General features: G+C 50.4%; 2 protein-coding genes across 5 annotated transcripts; one reads left to right on the forward strand and one right to left on the reverse strand.

Annotated features, from left to right (window-relative positions):
- Window positions 1-3,182: 3,182 nt before the first annotated feature.
- Window positions 3,183-12,890, reverse strand: FOXRED1 (FAD dependent oxidoreductase domain containing 1). Of its 4 annotated transcripts, none has more exons than XM_045283661.1 (12): window positions 12,786-12,890; window positions 9,556-9,776; window positions 8,542-8,652; window positions 8,269-8,387; window positions 6,060-6,154; window positions 5,673-5,774; window positions 5,232-5,308; window positions 4,900-5,060; window positions 4,617-4,746; window positions 4,298-4,402; window positions 3,840-4,098; window positions 3,183-3,627 (listed from the first exon to the last, which is right to left on the reverse strand). In XM_045283661.1, the coding sequence occupies exons 1-11, from the start codon at window positions 12,868-12,870 to the stop codon at window positions 3,844-3,846; spliced, it is 1,461 nt and encodes a 486-aa protein (XP_045139596.1). In that variant the 5' UTR covers window positions 12,871-12,890; the 3' UTR covers window positions 3,183-3,627; window positions 3,840-3,843. The 4 variants fall into 4 exon arrangements, with proteins under 4 accessions (XP_045139596.1, XP_045139594.1, XP_045139595.1 ...); XM_045283659.1 differs by having other exon boundaries at window positions 3,183-3,716; XM_045283660.1 differs by having other exon boundaries at window positions 3,183-3,749.
- A 336-nt stretch (window positions 12,891-13,226) lies between these two features.
- Window positions 13,227-18,908, forward strand: SRPRA (SRP receptor subunit alpha). Its single transcript, XM_004714165.2, has 14 exons — window positions 13,227-13,421; window positions 14,076-14,159; window positions 14,429-14,592; window positions 14,747-14,907; window positions 15,049-15,211; window positions 15,326-15,479; window positions 15,874-15,962; window positions 16,055-16,173; window positions 16,267-16,353; window positions 16,576-16,748; window positions 16,848-17,061; window positions 17,407-17,570; window positions 17,658-17,756; window positions 17,893-18,908. Exons 1-14 carry the CDS (start codon window positions 13,305-13,307, stop codon window positions 18,019-18,021), a joined length of 1,917 nt encoding a protein of 638 aa, XP_004714222.1. The 5' UTR covers window positions 13,227-13,304; the 3' UTR covers window positions 18,022-18,908.
- The last annotated feature ends 171 nt before the right edge of the window (window positions 18,909-19,079 follow it).

The following is a 19,079-nucleotide window of genomic DNA, read 5'->3' on the forward strand; positions in this document are numbered from 1 at the left end:
CGCCCCCCTCCCAAGCCTGGGCAGGGCGCCTGCGGAAGGTGGAGGAGAGCCAGGCCAAGCCCTAGGTGTGCGTCCAGCGAGCCTCTAAGGGGCGAACACTTGGAGAGGAAGCCCGGCTCCCCAGTTCCGGGACGCAATTCACAGCCATTGAGTGGACGTGGGCCCCCGTCAGCGCGGAGGGCGTGGCAGAGCTGGCTCCACCCCCCGCCCGATTCCCGATGGCAAATCTTTAGTTTTCCTCCAGCAAAATGAGCGTGTTTCCGCAAGCTTTTCGCTCAATGAGCGCCAAACGCATTGCACGATTAGCTAGCTCAAAGAACTGATTTCCCCTCACTCTAAGCAAGCTTGAAACTAGTAAACTCTTATGGAGGCAGTGGTAACTGGGCCCATCTAGTCTAGCAATCTAATTTCAGAGAGGGAGGCCGGATCAACGGTGGCTTCGGAGTTGATCTTCAGGCAGTTGAACTGAAGACAGGTCAACTCTTGTCATGGTGACTTTGGGGGACTCTCAAGGGGATAATGCACATAGCTTTCCTCAAAGGGCCCAGGATGACCCCAGAGGCCTGTTGTGAAGAAGTCTGGAGAAAACCGAGAAGTGCACTGGTGAGAAAAGGGCCAGAAAAGTCGTGCCCCGGATCATCTTCCACCACGATGCACCTGCTCATGCGCCAAGGGCAGCAGCCTGTCCCAGGAAATTGTCACTGGGAAACTATCCCATCCACCTCACAGTCCCAATTCTGTCCGTCCAACTTGCTTTTGTTCCTCAAACTTATTTCAAAGGAACGAAACTGGGAGTTTCCCGGGGATGCCAAAACTGCCATGGAAATTGCCGTGGTGTAAATTGCGAGTGCAGAATACTTCGGTGAGCAAGGCTGTATGATCTGCAGACCACAGGTTAGGAAGGCTCCCTCCAATCCTGAAACCACATTCTCCTTCATATAATCCAACTTCTCTGATGGTGTGCCCAGCATGGATTGAAGAATGTGGTGAGGACACAATCCTGTGGCACCCTCACAGATTTTATCATTTTATTGGGGGCTCTTCCAAATCTTCTAACAATCATTCAATTGTATTAAGCACACTTTCACAGATGTTGCCATCAGCATTTCCAAAACATTTTCTTTCTACTTGAGCCTTTGGTATTGGCTTTTCCCTCCACCCTTGTGAATCCTTGATCAATTATGTATTACTTTTGTTATTTTGTGGCACTCCTGATTTTAAACCATGCAATCTTCCTGTCTTATTCACACACCTGCCTCTTGATCCATGTAGAAGTTCTATGTGAGCACAAAAAAATGCTTAGGAAGTCCCATTCTTAAGTTAACAGGTTGGCTGCTAACCAAAGGCTGGCAGTTTAAGTTCTCCCAGAGATGTATGGCAGAAGGCCTGGTGACCAATCCCGGAAAAATTAGCCACTGAAAACTATGGGGTTAGTACCTTTCAAGGCTGATTTCCTACATTTGAAAGCATGGGACCATACCACCTGGAATAACTCAGGGGTCCTCAAACTTTTTAAACAGGGCCAGTTCACTGTTCCTCAGACCCGTTGGAGGGCCAGACTATAGTTAAAAAACAAAAACAAAAAACTGAACAAATTCCTATGCACACTGCACATCTTATTTTTAAGTAAAAAAAAACAAAAGGGGGAAAAACACCCAGCAGGCCAGATAAATGTCCTTGGCGGGTCGCATGTGGCCCGCAAGCGGTAGTTTGAGGACCCCTGCCCTAAAGGATAATTGGGAGTCCCACTTCCACCTTTCTCATTTCATCCTTCTTCCTAAGGGCATGGCATTAGGAGCTATCTCTATGGCCTGGCTCTGATCCCCTCCATTCCCCTCCCCTTCCACACCCCCGACCCCATGAAAATGGAAACTACTCCAGTACCAACTCTATTAACCTACTCTCCAGATTTTTATTTTCTACCTCTTCCCACTCCCTCCTTCAACTGTTCTCTCCTTTGCTCAGCTCTTCAACGGCCTCTTCTTTGCTTTGTCCCATGAATGTTGGTGGAATCCCTCCAGGTTTCCTTCTTGGATCCTACTCTTCTACTCTCCTGAGTGCTGCCACCTTCCATCAGGTCCACATCTCCATGAATAAACCAGCTCACCATACCCAGAGGTTGCCCCACTGATAAACCCAACCCCCATTACACATCTCCACTGGATGTTCGACAGATGCTCTGGGCCAGCAACTGGAGGGCTGAACCTACTTTTTATTAATGTCACTGCTACCTTCTCTTTAACCTTCCCTCTTGGGTTGATCTGATCCTAAGTTTTGATTGTCCAGGCACCCAGTTCTGCCATTGCAAGACCAGTCTCCTACCTGGCCTTGCTGCCCCAGGCCATGATACCTTAGTTAGAGGGACTTTACAGGAGAGAAATCTAATCAAGTCACTTCTAACCCATGGGAGAAAAGAAAACCCAAGCTCTTTAGCACTCATTTCCTATTTTATTTCTTACCATCCCCTTCTCTTATTCCACCATCCAGCCAGAACAAATCATGCGTAGGCCCTTAGATTTTGCCATTTCTTAACCTCTGGACCTTCATACATGGTTTCCACTCAGGCTAGATCTACTCTTTCCTGCCACCACTGTTTATCTTCTTAAACGGCTGAGGGCAGCTGCACTGGGAAGCTTCAGGAACTGCCTGAATGAGGGGTCCATGTTGGTACTTTAGTTGACACAGACAATGCTTCACTTGCTGGTGCATCTCTTATACCTAGGCCTGGACATTACCAAGCATAGGGGGCAAAAAAGAAGTTGTTTGAATAGATAAATGACCCCATCCCTTCACTCTAACAGCAACACTGCAGGAACTCAGGAAGGTGAGATACTAGCTTTCAAACATGCTCAATACCTGCACCAAAAGAAACAAAACAGAAACCAAACTCGCTGCCATCCAGTCTATTCGACTCAACAGCAACCCCAAGGACAGAGTGAAACTACTCCTGTGGGTTTCCGAGTCGGTATTATGGGGGTAGACAGCATGGTCTTTTTCTCAGAGCAGCTGGTGGTTTTTAACTGCTGACTTTGTGGTTAGCAGCCCAACTTGTAACCACTACACCACCAGGGCTCCTGGCTCAATACCTCAAGCTCCTGGGAGGAGGAAGAAGAGGAGGAAGCTATGCTAGTAGAGTGCTTCAGAGGCAACTCCCATGAGATGAAGTGGGAGGGACAGAAGACTAGGAGTTAACCACATTTATTGACTGATGACAAAGTACACAGATGAGTCAATATTGCAGGCCCAGGCTGCCCCAGCATGCTCACCTTTATCTGGGCTCAGCTGGGCCTGCCAGGAGAGTCAGTGGCAATCTTTCTCACCCAGTACCCAAAAGGAACCAGTCCTGGTCCACGTTTTTCCAGACTCCTGAGTGTTCTGTTCAACTGGATTGCCTTGGTAGGTAGCATCAGCCTGGACCAGATTGTTCAACTGGATTGCCTTGGTAGGCAGCATCAGCCTGGACCAGAGATTGTTGAACTGGATTGCCTTGGTAGGTAGCATCCGCCTGGACCAGATTGTTGAACTGGATTGCCTTGGTAGGCAGCATCAGCCTGGACCAGAAATTAGTCTTTGGGCCCCACCCATCAGCCTCCTGGGTTGGGCCTGAGGTGCAGGAAATTTCAGCGTCTGTAGTCGGCCACATGCCAGTCATATGGGTCCAAGGGGAGAACAGTGAGGAAGTGGGTTGAGAGGCGAGGCGCGGCTGTTCTACCCACCTGTGGGAGGATGGGGGCCCTGGCATGTAGCTGCTGAGGAACGGGGCAGGAAAGGGGACTAATGTGGACCCAACTATAGCCAAAGGTTATGGACGGGGACCTGGGGCCAAGGGCAGAGCTTACCAGCTCAGATGACATTAGACTCCTGGACCTTCTCTCCCCAGTAAAAACGATTAAAGAGGAAGGAGCTTAGGTCGATGGTCTGGAAGCGGCCCTGCAACACCAACTCTGCCACAGCTCGCCCCACAGCAGGGGCTTGTTGGAGCCCGTGACCACTGAAGCCCGTGGCGAAGTACATGTTGACAACCAGTGGGTGGGGACCCACTACCCCATTCTGGTCAAAGGTGTTGTAGTCGTAATAGCCAGCCCAAGCGCGCCGAACCTGCAGAGACACAAGCCTGGTCTGAGGAAGGCTACAGGATAACGCTCAGCCCAGGGTGAGAATACCACAGCCCCTCCAGTCGGAGGGGGGCTGTGGGATGGGCCGGAGAGAGGTGAGGTGGCAGGAGTATGATAGTGGGCAGGACTTCCCAGGAGACTGAGGTCCTCCGGTGTCACCTGTCTTCCCCCATGTCAGTTACCTTCAGAGTCTCAAACGCTGGCACCCTCTGGGCCAAAGGGGGCCACACCTTTTCTTGGAAGAAATCATGGTCCACATCCAGGTTCCCCGAGTCTGGCTCCTCTTCCTGGGGTGAGAGGTGGGAGGAGGCTTGTTTGGCCTGGGACTTAGCAGTACACCCAGACCTCACAGACTACTTTATCAATCCCCCAGCAGGTGGAGGATGGGAGAAAAGACCCCAATTCTTCCTCAAGAACACAACCTGGAGCCCTTCAGACGATTGGATTCTTTAAGGACAAAGGCTCTGTGACTCGTTCTGAGCACTACCCCACTGAGGTTACCTCGGAGGGGCTCCGGCCACCTAGGTAGTTGTTGCCTAGTCCTTCCCGGCGGAAATAGGCTCCACTGGTGTCTGTGACAAATGGGGTCTCCAGGCCTGGTCCCTGCGGGCAGTGCCATATGTACACATACCTGTTGTAACCAGTGGGGTCAGGAACGAGAGAGTAGTACAATCGAAGGCTCCACCCTCTGTAGTGTTTAGGCGCATGCGCACACACACATACAACTTCAGTGTCTTTTCTGTCCTCTCACCGGCCTCTCTCCAACTGCCCTGAGCAAAATCACCTTTTCCTTGGCTCCACAGGGAGCTTGATGCCTTGCAGAGTTCCGGGGGGCCCCGTCCCAATACCAGCCAGCTCTGCAACCTGCCCAGACCAGGCTCCTGCTGCGTTAATCACGACAGCACACTCCACGGGCTGGTACTCCAGGCTGTGGTCCATCTTAACCTGCAGGGGTCAGAGGGCGCGGGCTGGAGGGCCTTGGACAGATGCTGGTTACCACAGCGGTACATTTCTCCGGAGTCCCAGCACCCCATTCAGGCAAGTGGGCAAGAGACACTAAAACAAGTTGAGCCACTGGCTTCACTGTCCACCCACTTTGGTAGGGAAGGGACTTACATGGACCTCGTGAATCCTTTTCAAAGTCAGCTTCTCCCCACCTGCTGTCTCCATGTGGTCTGATGAAGAGACGAAGCCTGCAGCACAGAGAACATCAGGAACGAGCCCCCGAGGCCACAGGGGCCCAGGCGGTAGAGCCCACTCGCTTCCTAGGGAAGGCAAGCACGGGGAGGGAAGTTTCCCCAGACTCTGAAGCAAAGGTGGAGAGCGGAGCTAGATGCACGTGGGCACACACAGGCCAGGGGCATGCTACATTGTTTGTTTCCCAAGAAGGCCAAGTCAGGAGCCGAAGTCAGGATCCCTAGCACTGCCTTTCAGGGCTGAATTCACTCTCATCCCTGCAACCCTTGCTGGGCCCGTGATTGAGGAATTCACACCTGACCACAATCATGCCCTTGCTTGGACAAGGAAACAGCAGTGGACAAGGGGTCTCAGACTCACGTGTGACCTCTCCATGGCAGAAAAGGACACCCATGGCCTGGACCTTTCGCCGAAGCCCCTGCAGCAGACACCAGGGATCAAACCAGCCTTCATTCTCCATCCCTGTGATGACAAGAGGACTTGTGAGGGAGGAGGGGCAACCCCTTTCTGCGTCTCCGGCTTTCACCCCCATCCCTAACTCCTCCCTGGGGCTCGTAACCAGGGGAGGTCATGCAGACCAGAGTCAAACCTGTGGAAGGACAGAGAGCCAGCTTGGCCCAGCGGGGGACCCAGGAGGAAAGTGCCCCTCATGCAGTTGGCTGTGGGGTGCTGAGATTTCCAAGTCGAGGGGCCCGGCAACCCTTCGTCTTCAGTAAAACCACCATCCCCTCTCCAAGGAAGCCTCACCGTAAGAAGCCAGGGCTACGCCCTCTGTGTTTATCCAGGGAAACTTGTACCGAAGCTGCTCAGGAGACATCAGACAAATTTTGGCGCCTTCCTCCCTAGGAGAAATGAGAGGTGTGTGTGTGTGTGTGTGTGTGTCAGAGAGGGTGAGTCTGTCCAGGGAGAGCACTGTGGACCCCTCCACGAGTACTGATTCCAGCGCATTCATGCCACACCTTGACCTATTATCTCCCTCACCGTTTTCCCCATTGCTGGGTGGGGAAGGACCGAGCCCCTGAGTTAAGGTTCTGCAGTGCACGACTCTTTCCTTGTCCTCTCTAAATACTCATGACCTGTCACAAGGTAGGTGACTTTGTCCCTTTACTCTTCCTTCCTGGACAGCCTTCTCCCTCCACCCTGTACTACAATCCTGTACACCAGCACACACCTCTCCATGGCACTGTCCCCAGACTGTCGGGTTCAAATCCTAGCAGCACCACCTCCAAGTTCCTGGCGCCTCATTTTCTCATGTAAAATGGGGATGTTCTGGTCACTCAATGAGTTAATACCTATAAAGCATTCAGGATAATATGTGACATGACCACCCACGGCCAGCCAGTCAATTCTGGCCCATGGCTACTCTGCACGTCAAAGAAACAAACTGCTTCATGAGGTTTTCTTGACTGTCATCTTTGTGGAGGCAGGTTGCCAGGCTTTTCTTCCGCAGTGCTGCTGGGTGGGTTTGAAAAGTAAGCAGCCTTTTAGAAGTCACGTACAAACCATCTTTGTCACCCAAGAGCATTCCCGAGGCCGCCTGTGACTAAGTCTCCCAGTATTAGAGTGCAGCCCAGAGATGCCCACCCTGACTTGTTAGAAGAGGGGTTGCTGAACTACTGTCTGAGTCAAGTCCAGCCCCCCACCTGCTTCTGTAGGAACACAACCCCATTAATTTATTCCTACGGGTGCTTCTGTGAGGCGACAGCAGGCAGAGCTGAGGGCTAGGATGGGGGCTGAAGGAAGGTCTACAAAATCAAAAATATTTTCTCTGCAGAAAAAGTATGACCCCCCCAGCCTAGGGTCCTGTTTAAAAAAAAAAAAATCAGATTTCTAGAGAATCCTCCTCTTTTGTGTTTAGCTGCCATCAAGTTGGTTCAGCCGCACAGTGACTCATATGGAGAAGAGCACCGACCCTGCCTGGTCCTGCGCCATCCACGTGACCTTTCCGCTGTTTGAGCTCATGGCTGCAGCCACTGCGAACCAACCCGTCTCTTTCAGGGTCTTCCTCTTTTTGACGAATCCTCTACTCTACCAAGTCTGATTCCCTCTCCAGGGACTGGTGCTTCCTGAGGACATGTTATGAGACCAAGTCACCACCCTTGCTTCTAAGGAGCACTCTGGCTGTACTAGTCCTCCCTAGAAATTTTAATTTCCTAGGTCTGCGACTAGAGATAATCCTTATGATCTAGCACATTCTAGAATACCTGTGTGGCAGTTTGTTCACATCTGTCCCAGAGCACCTACCCTAGGGAATTGTATGGGTCCGAATCAAGGCCGTGATTGCTAGTATGGGTTATAACGCAATGTACAAATCTCAAAAATCCTCACCACCAGACCAATACACATCATGATAAACGGAAAAGAGAATGAAGTTATCAAGGACTTCAGTGTGCTTGGATGCACAAGCAGTGCTTGTGACAGCAGCATGACTCTGTACTCTTTAAAGTGTCAGAGAACAAAGATGTTCCTTAGAGGACAAAGGTGTACATAACGCAGCCCCTATTTTCAGTGGCCTCGCGTGCATGTGAAAGTCGGACCATAAAACAGGAAAGACTGCAGAAGAACTGATCCACTTGGACAGCCAGAATGATCCTTAGGGGCAAGGATGGTGACACCTCGTCTCACATGCTTTGGACATGGTCTCAGGAGACCTGTTCCTAGAAAAGGTACAGTAGAGGGAGAGCAAAAAGGAGGAAGCCCTCCAACGAGACGGAGTGATGCAGTGGCTGTAACAATGGGGGCAGCATAACAGTGGTGAGGAGGGGATAGGACGCGCAGTGGCCCTTTTTGTTTTCTGTGGAGTCCTCCCGAGTCAGACCGATTCAGTGGCACCTAACAATAACCCGTGCTTAAGTTTCCTGGCAGACTGGGCTCCTCCAGCACAGGGACCTAGCCTTGTCAACTCTGACGTGCTGCGGGAGTTTGCTGTATGTAGAAGGCTGAGACTGACACCCACCTCTGCACCTTCACATTGCTCTCCATGACAGCAGCACCCTTCTCTGAAGATAGCAAGAGATAGCCTGAGGGGTTGAACTGGAGGTCCAGGGGAGGGTCATCAACTACAGCCAAGTACTCCTGTGTGTGCACATCAGCTCATCAAAGAAGCGAAGAAATAACCACGGCCCCCAATTCCAGTGCTGTTCCTGTGGTCTCCTAGCCAGCTGAACTGCTCCTTTCTTTGGGCTAGAGGAGGAGCCCACCACAACCCCCACAGCGTGACTTCACATACATTGATATTCCGCAGGAAGTTGACCGAGAAGAGGGAGAGCTGGATGTTCTCCGGCAATGAGAACTGCTGACGAATTCCTCCCACAGAAAGCCCCGTGGAGGCCTGTGAATACTAGGGGAAGACGAGAAAGTCAAGGTGGACTAAAACCTTATTATAGGTCAGCGGTTCTCCATCTGTGGGTCACGACCCCTTTGGGGGTCGAACAACCCTTTCACATGGATCGCCCAATTCATAACAGTAGCAAAATGATAGTTATGAAGTAGCAACAAAAATAATTTTGTGGTTGGGGTCACCACAATATGAGGAACTGTATTAAAGGGTCAAGGCATTAGGAAGGTTGAGAACCACTGTTATAAGTGAACAGGCTGATGGAAATTAAGTTGAATAACTTAATTTAAAGGGGGGTCCTACTCACAAGAGTCTTACAAACTAAGAGAAGTTGAAGGGGATAAGCTCATATGCAAGTCAACCAGCAGCCTGAAAAGAACAGTATTTATTAAAATTCTTAATAGCAGCCATGCAAGGCAGAGTTGAACGCTCTAAAAAGGCTGGGTGTGGTGGTGCAGAATGTTAAGGGCCCACAAGTCCAAGGGCAGGATTTTAATACTGAATCTACCAATTGCAAAACAAGGATCTGAGCTAAGTAGCAAATTGGGGGACATTTTGGCTGTAACAAGTAAGAACAGCAAAGTGCACATACCTCAGAAGTAAAGGGCCCTATAAGGAGTACAGGGTAACTGTTTACATTGATTATAGGGAGAATACAGGCTCCGTTGGCCCAGTGGGTGGGATCTCAAAAGTCTAACATTGTGAAATTTGATTTGTACAAATTATCAGTTTCTTGTCAAAAACTCTTGGGTCCTGAGACTATGTTTCAGTAAGATCCAAAGCAGTCTGTCCTTAGGATTCCCCGACTGAATTTACTGCTGCCTCCCTTTCTTAGTCCCACAGTCCTTAATAAAACAAGTCGTCTTTCTTGTCCCGCTCATGCCTCTGTCCTACCCCACACCTCACCGTATGATCTCGTTCCACCACCAGCACCCGAATGGCACCCCGTTGCTTCTCCAATCTCTTCAGCCAATAGGCCACAGACAGGCCAAGCACTCCACCTCCCACAATCACCACGTCTGCCTGTTCGGGGGGCAGGTGGCCGGTGTCATTCAGCTGATCCCAGGTCCCTCCAGGCAGGATTGACTGGATCTTCTTCTTCATCTCAGAAATCTTTCCATGCCAATCTGTAGGCAGGAGTTACGGTCAAAGGGGCCACACCGCTCCCTGTGGTGGGGCGCTGGCGGTCGGCCCCCCACAGGGGAAAGTGCACGCATGCCAAAGAGTGAGCTGGCATCCTCACCATCATCCTGCTCACTGTTTCACTGTGTGGGTTAGACCATCCGTCTCTGCTTTCACGCATGCCACACAGCACTGCAAGACACAACTTCCTAACTCTATACTCTCTCCAAAGGCCAGAGGACTGAGCAGTTCTCTCTCTCCAGTCCACATGTATATAGTCAACTGGCTTGTCATCATCACTTGGATGAGCCAGACCCCAGGTTCAAGCAGCTTTGGCCTGGCCCAAACTGCAGCACCCTTTGCAGCACACACCACCACCACACCCACCCACATGACCCGTCTCCCATCCAGTCTAGATGACTCTGCCTCTAGTTTGTGAGTGCCTCCTAGCATCGCCCCAATCTCTGCCATGACCATGCTTCAGCAAGCCTCCTAAATCTCTCCTCTGACATCTTGTGCAAAAGCCTCCTAATGGTTCCCACTGACTCCTCTCTTGCCTACCCCATCTTCGTTTCTAATCTTGAACCTCACAACTAGAATGAGCTTTTCTCAATGTTGATTTTATCACATACCCTTTTGCTTAAAAACTCCCATTGACTTTCCATTACATGAAGATCCCCAAACTCCGCACAATCTGGCTTCTGTCCACTCTGCACCGGGTTCTGCTATTCCTTGTTTTCGCTAGGAAATTCACACATTTCTTCCCTGTTAGCATACTGTCTCCTTCTTTGTTAATGGTGTGCTCGGCTCAGGCATCATTTCCTCAGAGAAGACTTTCCTGAACCCTAGACTCCATCAGTTTATCACAGTCTCATAGTTCTGCTAACTTTCCTTTAGAACCTTCCTGCCAACTTTTGAGTTCATTTGCAATTGCCTCATATTGTGAGATCCACAAGGGCAGGAATCATGCCTACCTTTTCTAACCCCGAATCCCCAGCCTAGCACAGTATCTGACACATGCTACTTGATTACTACAAACCCAAACCAAGTTAATTGCTGTGAAGTCGATTCCAACTCAGAGTGACCCCATGTGTGTCACAGAAGTGTGTTTCATCGGATTTTCATTGGATGAGTTTGGGGTGGTAGATTTTTTTTTTTTAATTTTTCACAAATATTTATTGAAAAACTACAGAATTTAAGATTCTATGTCCAATGATTAGGGAGCCCTGGTAGGTTTTAAAAAAAATATTTTATTGGGGCTCATACAATTCTCATCACAATCCATACATACATCCATTATGTCAAACACATATGTACATTCGCTGCCCTCATCATTCTCAAAACATTTGCCCTCCACCTCAGCCCTTAATATCAATTGCTCATTTTCTCCCTCCCTCCCCACCCCCTTCCCTCATGAACCCTTCATAATTCACAGGTTATTATAGTTTTGTCATAAGTTACACTGTCCGACATCTCCCCCCACCCCCATCTTCTCTGCTGTCCTTCCCCCAGGGAGGAGGCAATACCTAGATTCTGTATAGGTTCTTTCTAACTTTAGTCTTAGAACTCCAACCAAAGGAATGGGTGGGGTCATGCAAATAAAGTATATGCAACCCTAACATGGGGATTGGTCAGTTTTGCCATCCCACTTGCCATCCTGATTGGTCAGTTCTGGCATCCTAGAAGGAGAAATAGGGACCTTGCTGACCATCAAGAAAGAAGAGTCAGGAGGGCAGTATGTACAGCCTCTGGACCCAGAGTTCCTGCACTGAGACACTCCTAGACTGAGGAGACAGAATCATTACCATCAAGGATGGTGAGAAACAGCTGCAGCAGGAAGGTGGTGGTAGCAGTAGCAGGAGACCAGTATAACCTGGCTTGCTGTCCTTTCTGGGTCCGTGGAGTGAGAGCTGAATGGCTTCGGGCAGAAAGCTAGCTGACAGAGTGGGGTGCTTGTGGGCAATTATTGTGAAAGCAGAGGTTGTGGCTTGCAGAGCTGAGAATCCAAGGGCCAGAGAGGCCTGCCTACAGGCACAACTGAAAAATATATGTCGTGACTCTGCACCCTGAATTGTAACTGGTTATTTCCCTAATAAAACCCACGATCCTAAGTATGGTCTGTGCATTCTGGGGCCATTACAACCAATTGTCGGACTTAGCAGAAAAGGAGCGTGTGTGTAGAAGGGGCAGTTAAAATGGTTGATGAGCAGAGGGAAGTCTGGCCGGTGCGCCCAAGGAGTCAGTCTGATGGAAGGTGCTGCCGATCCTCATGCCCTCCCTGCAACATTTGAGAAGCTCAGCTGTCCCTGCAACCACAAGTCTACACCTTTCTTTGGAGATGCCTTGGGATAGATTAAAATCACCAACTTGCTGGTTAGCAGCCAAGCCTGTGAATCATTCGTAACACCCTCCAAACCCAAACCACACTCACTGCCATTGAGTTGATTCTGATTCATAGCGATAGCGACCCTATAGGACAGGGTAAGTGCCCCTGTAGGTTTCCCAGACTAACTCTTTTTGAGAGCAGAAAGCCTCATGTAACACCACAGGACTCAATGAGTGTCTGGAACAAATTAATCTCTTTGTATGTCACACCTCACTTGATAATCTCCAAGCCCTCCATCTCGGATATACTGTCCAAACTCTTCTCAGCGGTATGTGAATCTTTCCTTGACCTGCTCTTACCTTACCTATTCACACTAGTTTTCATATGAATGCTCATACTCTGGCAGGTAGGTGGTTTGTGCTAACTTCTTATGTCTCCCCCTCAACACTGCTCCGTTCTCCACTGCCTCTCCCCACGCCCCCGTTATTCTGTAGTGAACTGAATCACAAAATGATCTGGGATTTGTCACCTGAGAAGGGCAGCATTCTTCAGTAGGCCCAGGCCCTACCTACATGCTCCAGTAGCTCAATTCTCACCCCTCTCTGCCAGCGGACCCTCTGGTCTTCCCAAGGTCGCGGGCCGAGGTCCCTTCCCCAGGTCATGCTACCCCTGCAGTTCTCAACTTTACCCAGAGTGGAGGCTCCTCTGCGCGTGCCGAACCACCGGGCCAAGAGACCCTGGCACAAGCCGAACCGCAGCGCCCTCAGAGGCATGGCACTGACTTGCGTGCAAGGAAGGCTTTGCGCGAAGAACCCAGCTCCGGAGACGTCATCGCCTCGCGCCTAGGGCGCTGCACGAAGGCGCGCTGATTGGCCGGCGGCTATGCAGTTTCTTGTTTGTTCCCCCGACCCACGCCCCTCAACGCTAGTGGCCTCCGTGTTCTCGCGATTGAGCCGACGTCGGCCCAGGCCCGGCCCTCCCTTACCATTGGCTCGCCTGGTGGTTACGTCAGACTCGCGTGACTACCGGAGGCTTCGGCGAGGGAACCAGCTGGGCGGGACAGAGCCCTTGGCTCTGAGCGGAAGTGCGGCTGAGCTGGTTTCCGGGACCGCTGGTGTGACGTGTCCCGCGCCTGGCGCAGCAGGAAGCCGTGGTGATCCTGGCCTGAGTTTGCGGCGCCGGCTCTCCTGCTGCTGCCGCCGCCGCCATGCTCGACTTTTTCACCATTTTCTCCAAAGGGGGGCTTGTGCTCTGGTGCTTCCAGGGTGTGAGTGATTCATGCACCGGGCCCGTTAACGCGCTGATTCGTTCCGTGCTGCTGCAGGTACTGCCCCCGCGGGATCCGAACTCTGGGCTCTCCCTCTCAGAGCCCCCTGCCCTTCGTCCCCTACGACCAAGCCGCGCCTTATTCCCACCCTCACCCATCTCACACTGACCACTCACCGATGTTCGGGACTCCGCCCTCTCCTGTCTCTGTACTTCAGATTATCCCTAACATCGGGATGCCCACACCCCTCCAGTTTCTGGGACTCCAGACTCAGCGTGATTCCTGCCCCTCCGGTCCCCCCACCCCTACCCCCGCTGATTTCCTCCCCCTTCCGTGTAGCCTCAGCATCTTAGTTTTGGTGTTTTGAAGGGTGGATGAGAGGATGGAAACTTAAAGTGTAAACGTAAACCGCTGCTAGTACATTTGATGTGAAGACCTTTTTCCCTTATGGCTCCCACCTATCTGGACTTAACCCCTATCCCTTCCCTCTAGTTTGTTTTGTCATTTCCACTCCCTATCCCTTCCCTCTAGTTTGTTTTGTCATTTCCACTCCAGGGGAATGGTTTGGAGAACCCCAGCATCTCCCTTGTCTTGTGGACAGGTGTGACTTAGGGGGAAATCTCTGGTTCTTTCCCAAAGGTGACACTAGAGGAGCCCGGGTGTGGGTCTTCCAGGGGATAATGTGAACTCTGGGGCGTCATTCTTTTCCAGGAACGGGGAGGTAACAACTCCTTCACCCATGAGGCACTCACGCTCAAGTATAAGCTGGACAACCAATTTGAGCTGGTGTTTGTGGTAAGTGGGGGTATTTTCAAGGGACGGTTACACTCTCAATATATCCCCGATTACTAAAAGAACCCAGGTTAATTGTACTAGGCATATATTGAGAAATAACTGAGAACACTAAGGTGGAGGGGGAGAAACTCTAGGCTTAGTCAGAGTTTGGCTGCTCCCCAGCCCCGGGAATCCTGCCAGGTGGCGGAGCCATCTCCAGAGGCCTGGCTAGAGCTGGTTTCTGCCCTTGCTTTAAGCACATCTGCTGGCTCTGCTTCTTCCCCAAACAGGTTGGCTTTCAGAAGATCCTTACACTGACCTATGTGGACAAATTGATAGATGATGTGCACCGGCTGTTTCGGGACAAGTACCGCACAGAGATCCAACAGCAGAGTGCTTTAAGTCTACTAAATGGCACCTTTGACTTTCAAAATGACTTCCTGCGGCTTCTTCGGTGAGAAATCTCTTAAGGGTTGTTATTGTGTGAAAGGTACTCCTAAATGTGCTGCCACACACCATCAGTTCTTGGTAGGAGGGTCCCTTCTTTGGGCTTTGATGTTTCTACTTGCATAGGTTAGAAAGACCTGTGAGTCTCTTTTTCTCTTCAGCGATGCCGAGGAGAGCAGTAAGTTCCGCGCTCCTACTACCATGAAGAAATTTGAAGATTCTGAAAAGGCCAAGAAACCCGCGAAGTCCTTGATTGAGAACCGTGTGGAAAAGCAGAAAGAAAAAGCAAAGAACAGCAAAAAAAGGGGGGGCAAGAAGGAAGGTGAGTTTAGATTCCTTGGAGACAATAGGATTTGGAAAGGTAATCAGTGCTAAGGCTTTACTTTGAGTTTCTACTCAGGGGTTTGGACATATTTTTCCATTGTCTATTTTGTTGGGAATTGGTTCTTTTTTTCCCCAACAGGTTCTGATAGCAACACTTTGGCTACCAACAAAGCTGTCTCCGCAGAAAAGTCAGGTCTCCCAGTGGGTGCTGAGAATGGGGTGGAACTTTCCAAAGAAGAGTTGGTTCGCAGGAAGCGAGAGGAGTTCATGCAGAAGCATGCAAAGGGTATAGAGAAGTCCAGGTGAGCATATTCTGGTTTTCTTCACAACCTCCTGTTGTTTCTAGCCATTCAGGAACATAGTTCTTGTGTCTGGTTCATGGCTAGAGGTCATACTTTTACCATAACCCTTTGCAGCAAGTCCTTGAAGTCAGATGCTCCAAAGGAGAAAGGCAAAAAGGCGCCCCGGGTGTGGCCATTGGGTGGCTCTGCCAATGAGGAAGTCTTGGATTATAGCACTCCCACCACCAACGGAACTCCTGAGGTTGCCCTTACTGAGGACATCAACTTGGTAAGAAGCAACGGGGCAGAGTGAAGGTTACCAGTAACAAGAAATTGATGCGTAACTAGAGACCGCTGGGGCAGTAACTAAGAAGTCCTAGTGAAGTGGTGTTGAAGGCTGTGGGCAGCCAACTGGAGGATGAGTGGTTTGACACTACTCATTCTGCGGGAGAAAGACATGGTTATCTGCGCCTATAAAAATTTCAACCAAGAAACCCGAGGGGGCAGCTGTGCTCTTTCACACGGGTCCCTGTATGTCACAGTTGACTTGACAGCATTTGTATGACCGGGTGAGTTCCATCGAGAGGGTCCCTCAAGGTCAAGAGCCAAGGAAGTGTGGGTGGGTAAACCCTGGGCCTTTTGTCCTCAGAGCCCTTACTATTCCTGGCCCCAAATCCCTCCAGATTCGAGGGACTGGGCCTGGGGGGCAGCTTCAAGATCTGGACTGCAGCTCAGATGATGATGAAGCCTCTCAAACCACCACTAAACCTAGGTAGGGGTATTTTAGATGAGGGTGGGGTGGGATGTGTGGCCCAAGATGTGATGCTATCTGACCCCGCCTGCTGGTTGTGTGTGCGCCTGCAGTACTACAAAGGGAACTCTGGGTGGCATGTTTGGAATGCTGAAGGGCCTTGTGGGTTCCAAGAGCTTGAGTCGTGAAGACATGGAATCTGTGCTGGAAAAGATGCGCGATCATCTCATTGGTAAGTTCGAGGTACTGGGACGCAGCCGTTTATTGGGGCAGTAGTAGTTTGGAGGGTTGACATGACATTCACGAACCTGTCTCCTCTGTCTAGCTAAGAATGTGGCGGCTGACATTGCAGTCCAGCTCTGTGAATCTGTTGCCAACAAGTTGGAAGGGAAGGTGATGGGGACCTTCAGTAGTAAGTCTCCCTAAATTGGACAGCTCTTAGGGGGTGGTGCATTCTGAGAGGGTAAGAGCATAAGCCTCCATTCTGTGTTCAAGTGTTAAGAACAATAACAGCCTAGATTCCAAGGACCAAAATCCTAGTACCATCGGATCCTATCTTCTCTGCTCAGAAGGGTGTTGAGCATTCTTGGAGCACCGTCCTTTGGATTGATACATGGGTGTCCCTCCCCTGCAGCCGTCACTTCTACAGTAAAGCAAGCTCTTCAGGAGTCCCTGGTGCAGATTTTGCAGCCACAGCGTCGTGTGGACATGCTTCGGGACATCATGGATGCCCAGCGTCGCCACCGCCCATATGTTGTCACCTTCTGTGGTGTTAATGGAGTGGGGAAATCTACTAATCTTGCCAAGGTCGGTGTGGGTCCCCAGCCTGCCTTTGATACTGCTCCTTCACTCCCAGTGTCTGAGTAACCCTGGTTCTGTGTGGCGGTTTCTCCACCTCTTTTGCAGATTTCCTTCTGGTTGTTAGAGAATGGCTTCAGCGTCCTCATTGCTGCCTGCGACACATTTCGTGCTGGGGCTGTGGAACAACTGCGCACACACACTCGCCGCTTGAGTGCCCTGCACCCACCCGAGAAGCATCATGGCCGCACGATGGTGCAGTTGTTTGAAAAGGGCTATGGCAAGGATGCTGCCGGCATTGCTATGGAAGCTATTGCCTTTGGTACAGTGCAGGGAAGCACAAAGGGATGGGGGCTTATCTGGGCTTGGGTTCTCTTGGAATTTGCAGGGGGTCAAGGTTACCATATTCTGCACTTACCCTGTTCAAGTCATTCCACCAGAGAAACCTGAATTTGCTGATTTTTACTGGCCCTATTTTCAACTTTTTCTTACTATGTTTGGGGGATAGGTTTTGTTTTTTGTTTTACTTCGCGTTACCTTGTAGCCAAATCCAGAACCCAGAGAAGTGGCGGACAGGCTTTTAATTTGCCCAGGCTAGGAAACGGACTGTGTGTGTGTGATTGATGTTGAGCTGACATTTTTTTTGTCTTTTTTCCCCTCCTCCTAGCACGTAACCAAGGCTTTGATGTGGTGCTGGTGGACACAGCTGGCCGCATGCAAGACAATGCTCCCCTGATGACTGCCCTGGCCAAACTGATTACCGTCAATACACCTGATTTGGTGCTGTTTGTGGGGGAGGCCTTAGTAGGCAATGAGGCTGTGGATCAGCTGGTGAGGGGTAGGGCCTAGCTCCCTTGCCAAGCTCCGCTCTAGTGCTATCGTTTGGTGGCTCTTAAATCACCCTTTCCTCCTTTCCAGGTCAAGTTCAACAGAGCCTTGGCTGACCATTCCATGGCTCAAACACCTCGTCTCATCGATGGCATTGTCCTTACCAAATTTGATACCATTGATGACAAGGTAAATGTGGAAAAGGGGCTCAGGACAAAGTGAGCTGGGGAGGGGATGCCAGTGTTAGCCCTCCATGGGGAAGTTGTGTTTGTGAGAAAGCGTCCCAGGAAAGTGAGCTGATTGGGTGTCTCATTTCTGTACGTAGGTGGGAGCTGCTATTTCTATGACGTACATCACAAGCAAACCCATCGTCTTTGTGGGTACTGGCCAGACTTACTGTGACCTACGCAGTCTCAACGCCAAGGCTGTGGTGGCTGCTCTCATGAAGGCTTAGCGTGGCTCTTGCCCAATACCAAATTGCCGCTTCCCCCCCAAGCCCCTATTCCTGTTTTCAAAAATGTGCTTTGGAGTATGTGAGCAACTTGTCTTCAGTGTAGTAAAGACAGAGGAAGAGCTCCAGGGCCTTGCAGCTCCTTCTAACCCCACTTCCTGCCCAGCCTCTGCAAGGAAGGAGAGCCTAATCATGTTACAATCACTGCCCACTGATACCCAACCCCATGGTACTCCAACTTCCTACTCAGGCATCCCCTCCACTGCCTCCAGACTCAGTCTCTTTACAGCTTTGACCAATTGTTAGAAGACCCAATACGAGAGCTCTGCAATGCGAGTGACACCTCATGGATTTGGGGAGCCGGCTCTGGTGGGTCTAGAATACATAGCTTTCAGGTCCCTGGGGCCAGGATGACAGCCACTCCCACTGTGGCAGTGTATGGCTTGTTCTTCATTGCTGCTAATTCTGATGAATGCCACCCCACTATTTCCCCAAACCATCAGTTAGGCCAGGGTGATGTGTTGCAAATGAGAGAGATGAGTCCCCGATTCCCGCAGAAATAAAGGGAGCCAAATTGCAGTGTTGCATTGGGCTTCTCAGCCCCACTCTCTCCCACTTCGAAAATACAGATGTAAGCTTTGCATGTTCCCTTTCCTGGGAGAAAATGGTCAGAAAGGTATCCGTTGCCCCACCTTTCCTCTCCTGAGTAGATCCTGGCTTTTCCTCACTACTCTACAGTGCCTGGTAGACAAGTGCTAAGTTGAAGACCACGACCCACTTGTTCAGACTTATAGCTTGGTATTACAGATGTGCTATTAGTGCAATAGGGTGAAGGCTGTCTACCCAGAGAAATACATAATTTATATAGGAAAATAAATTTCATAAATAAATTGCCTTTTAGGTCTTGGAATTATTTTACAAAAGGAAATCTCACAGCACATTGCTCTGGTCCAGGGTGGTTGGTAAGAAAGGAAGATGAAAAAATTGATAACGCTTCTAGAAGTCATATAAAAGTTAACAACTGTCCTGAAAATGAGATGTCACACCAAGATGAGAATCAG

The sequence above is a fragment of the Echinops telfairi genome, unplaced genomic scaffold (genome assembly GCF_000313985.2).
Source record: "Echinops telfairi isolate 266 unplaced genomic scaffold, ASM31398v2 ScPeMD7_7465;HRSCAF=8503, whole genome shotgun sequence".
NCBI classification, from domain to species: domain Eukaryota; kingdom Metazoa; phylum Chordata; class Mammalia; order Afrosoricida; family Tenrecidae; genus Echinops; species Echinops telfairi.

What these genes read in the sequence shown, in the direction of transcription:
- FOXRED1 (XM_045283661.1), bottom strand. Translation starts at nt 12,870, where the DNA reads ATGCCTCTGAGGGCGCTGCGGTTCGGCTTGTGCCAGGGTCTCTTGGCC. An exon ending in CAGAGGAGCCTCCACTCTGG is followed by an intron (nt 9,777 to 12,785) that starts GTAAAGTTGAGA and finishes TCCTGCCTACAG; the next exon opens with ATTGGCATGGAAAGATTTCT. An exon ending in ACTTCCTGCGGAATATCAAT is followed by an intron (nt 8,388 to 8,541) that starts GTATGTGAAGTC and finishes GTGCACACACAG; the next exon opens with GAGTACTTGGCTGTAGTTGA.
- SRPRA (XM_004714165.2), top strand. Translation starts at nt 13,305, where the DNA reads ATGCTCGACTTTTTCACCATTTTCTCCAAAGGGGGGCTTGTGCTCTGG. An exon ending in AAGGGGGGGCAAGAAGGAAG is followed by an intron (nt 14,908 to 15,048) that starts GTGAGTTTAGAT and finishes TTTCCCCAACAG; the next exon opens with GTTCTGATAGCAACACTTTG. An exon ending in AATCTACTAATCTTGCCAAG is followed by an intron (nt 16,749 to 16,847) that starts GTCGGTGTGGGT and finishes CCTCTTTTGCAG; the next exon opens with ATTTCCTTCTGGTTGTTAGA.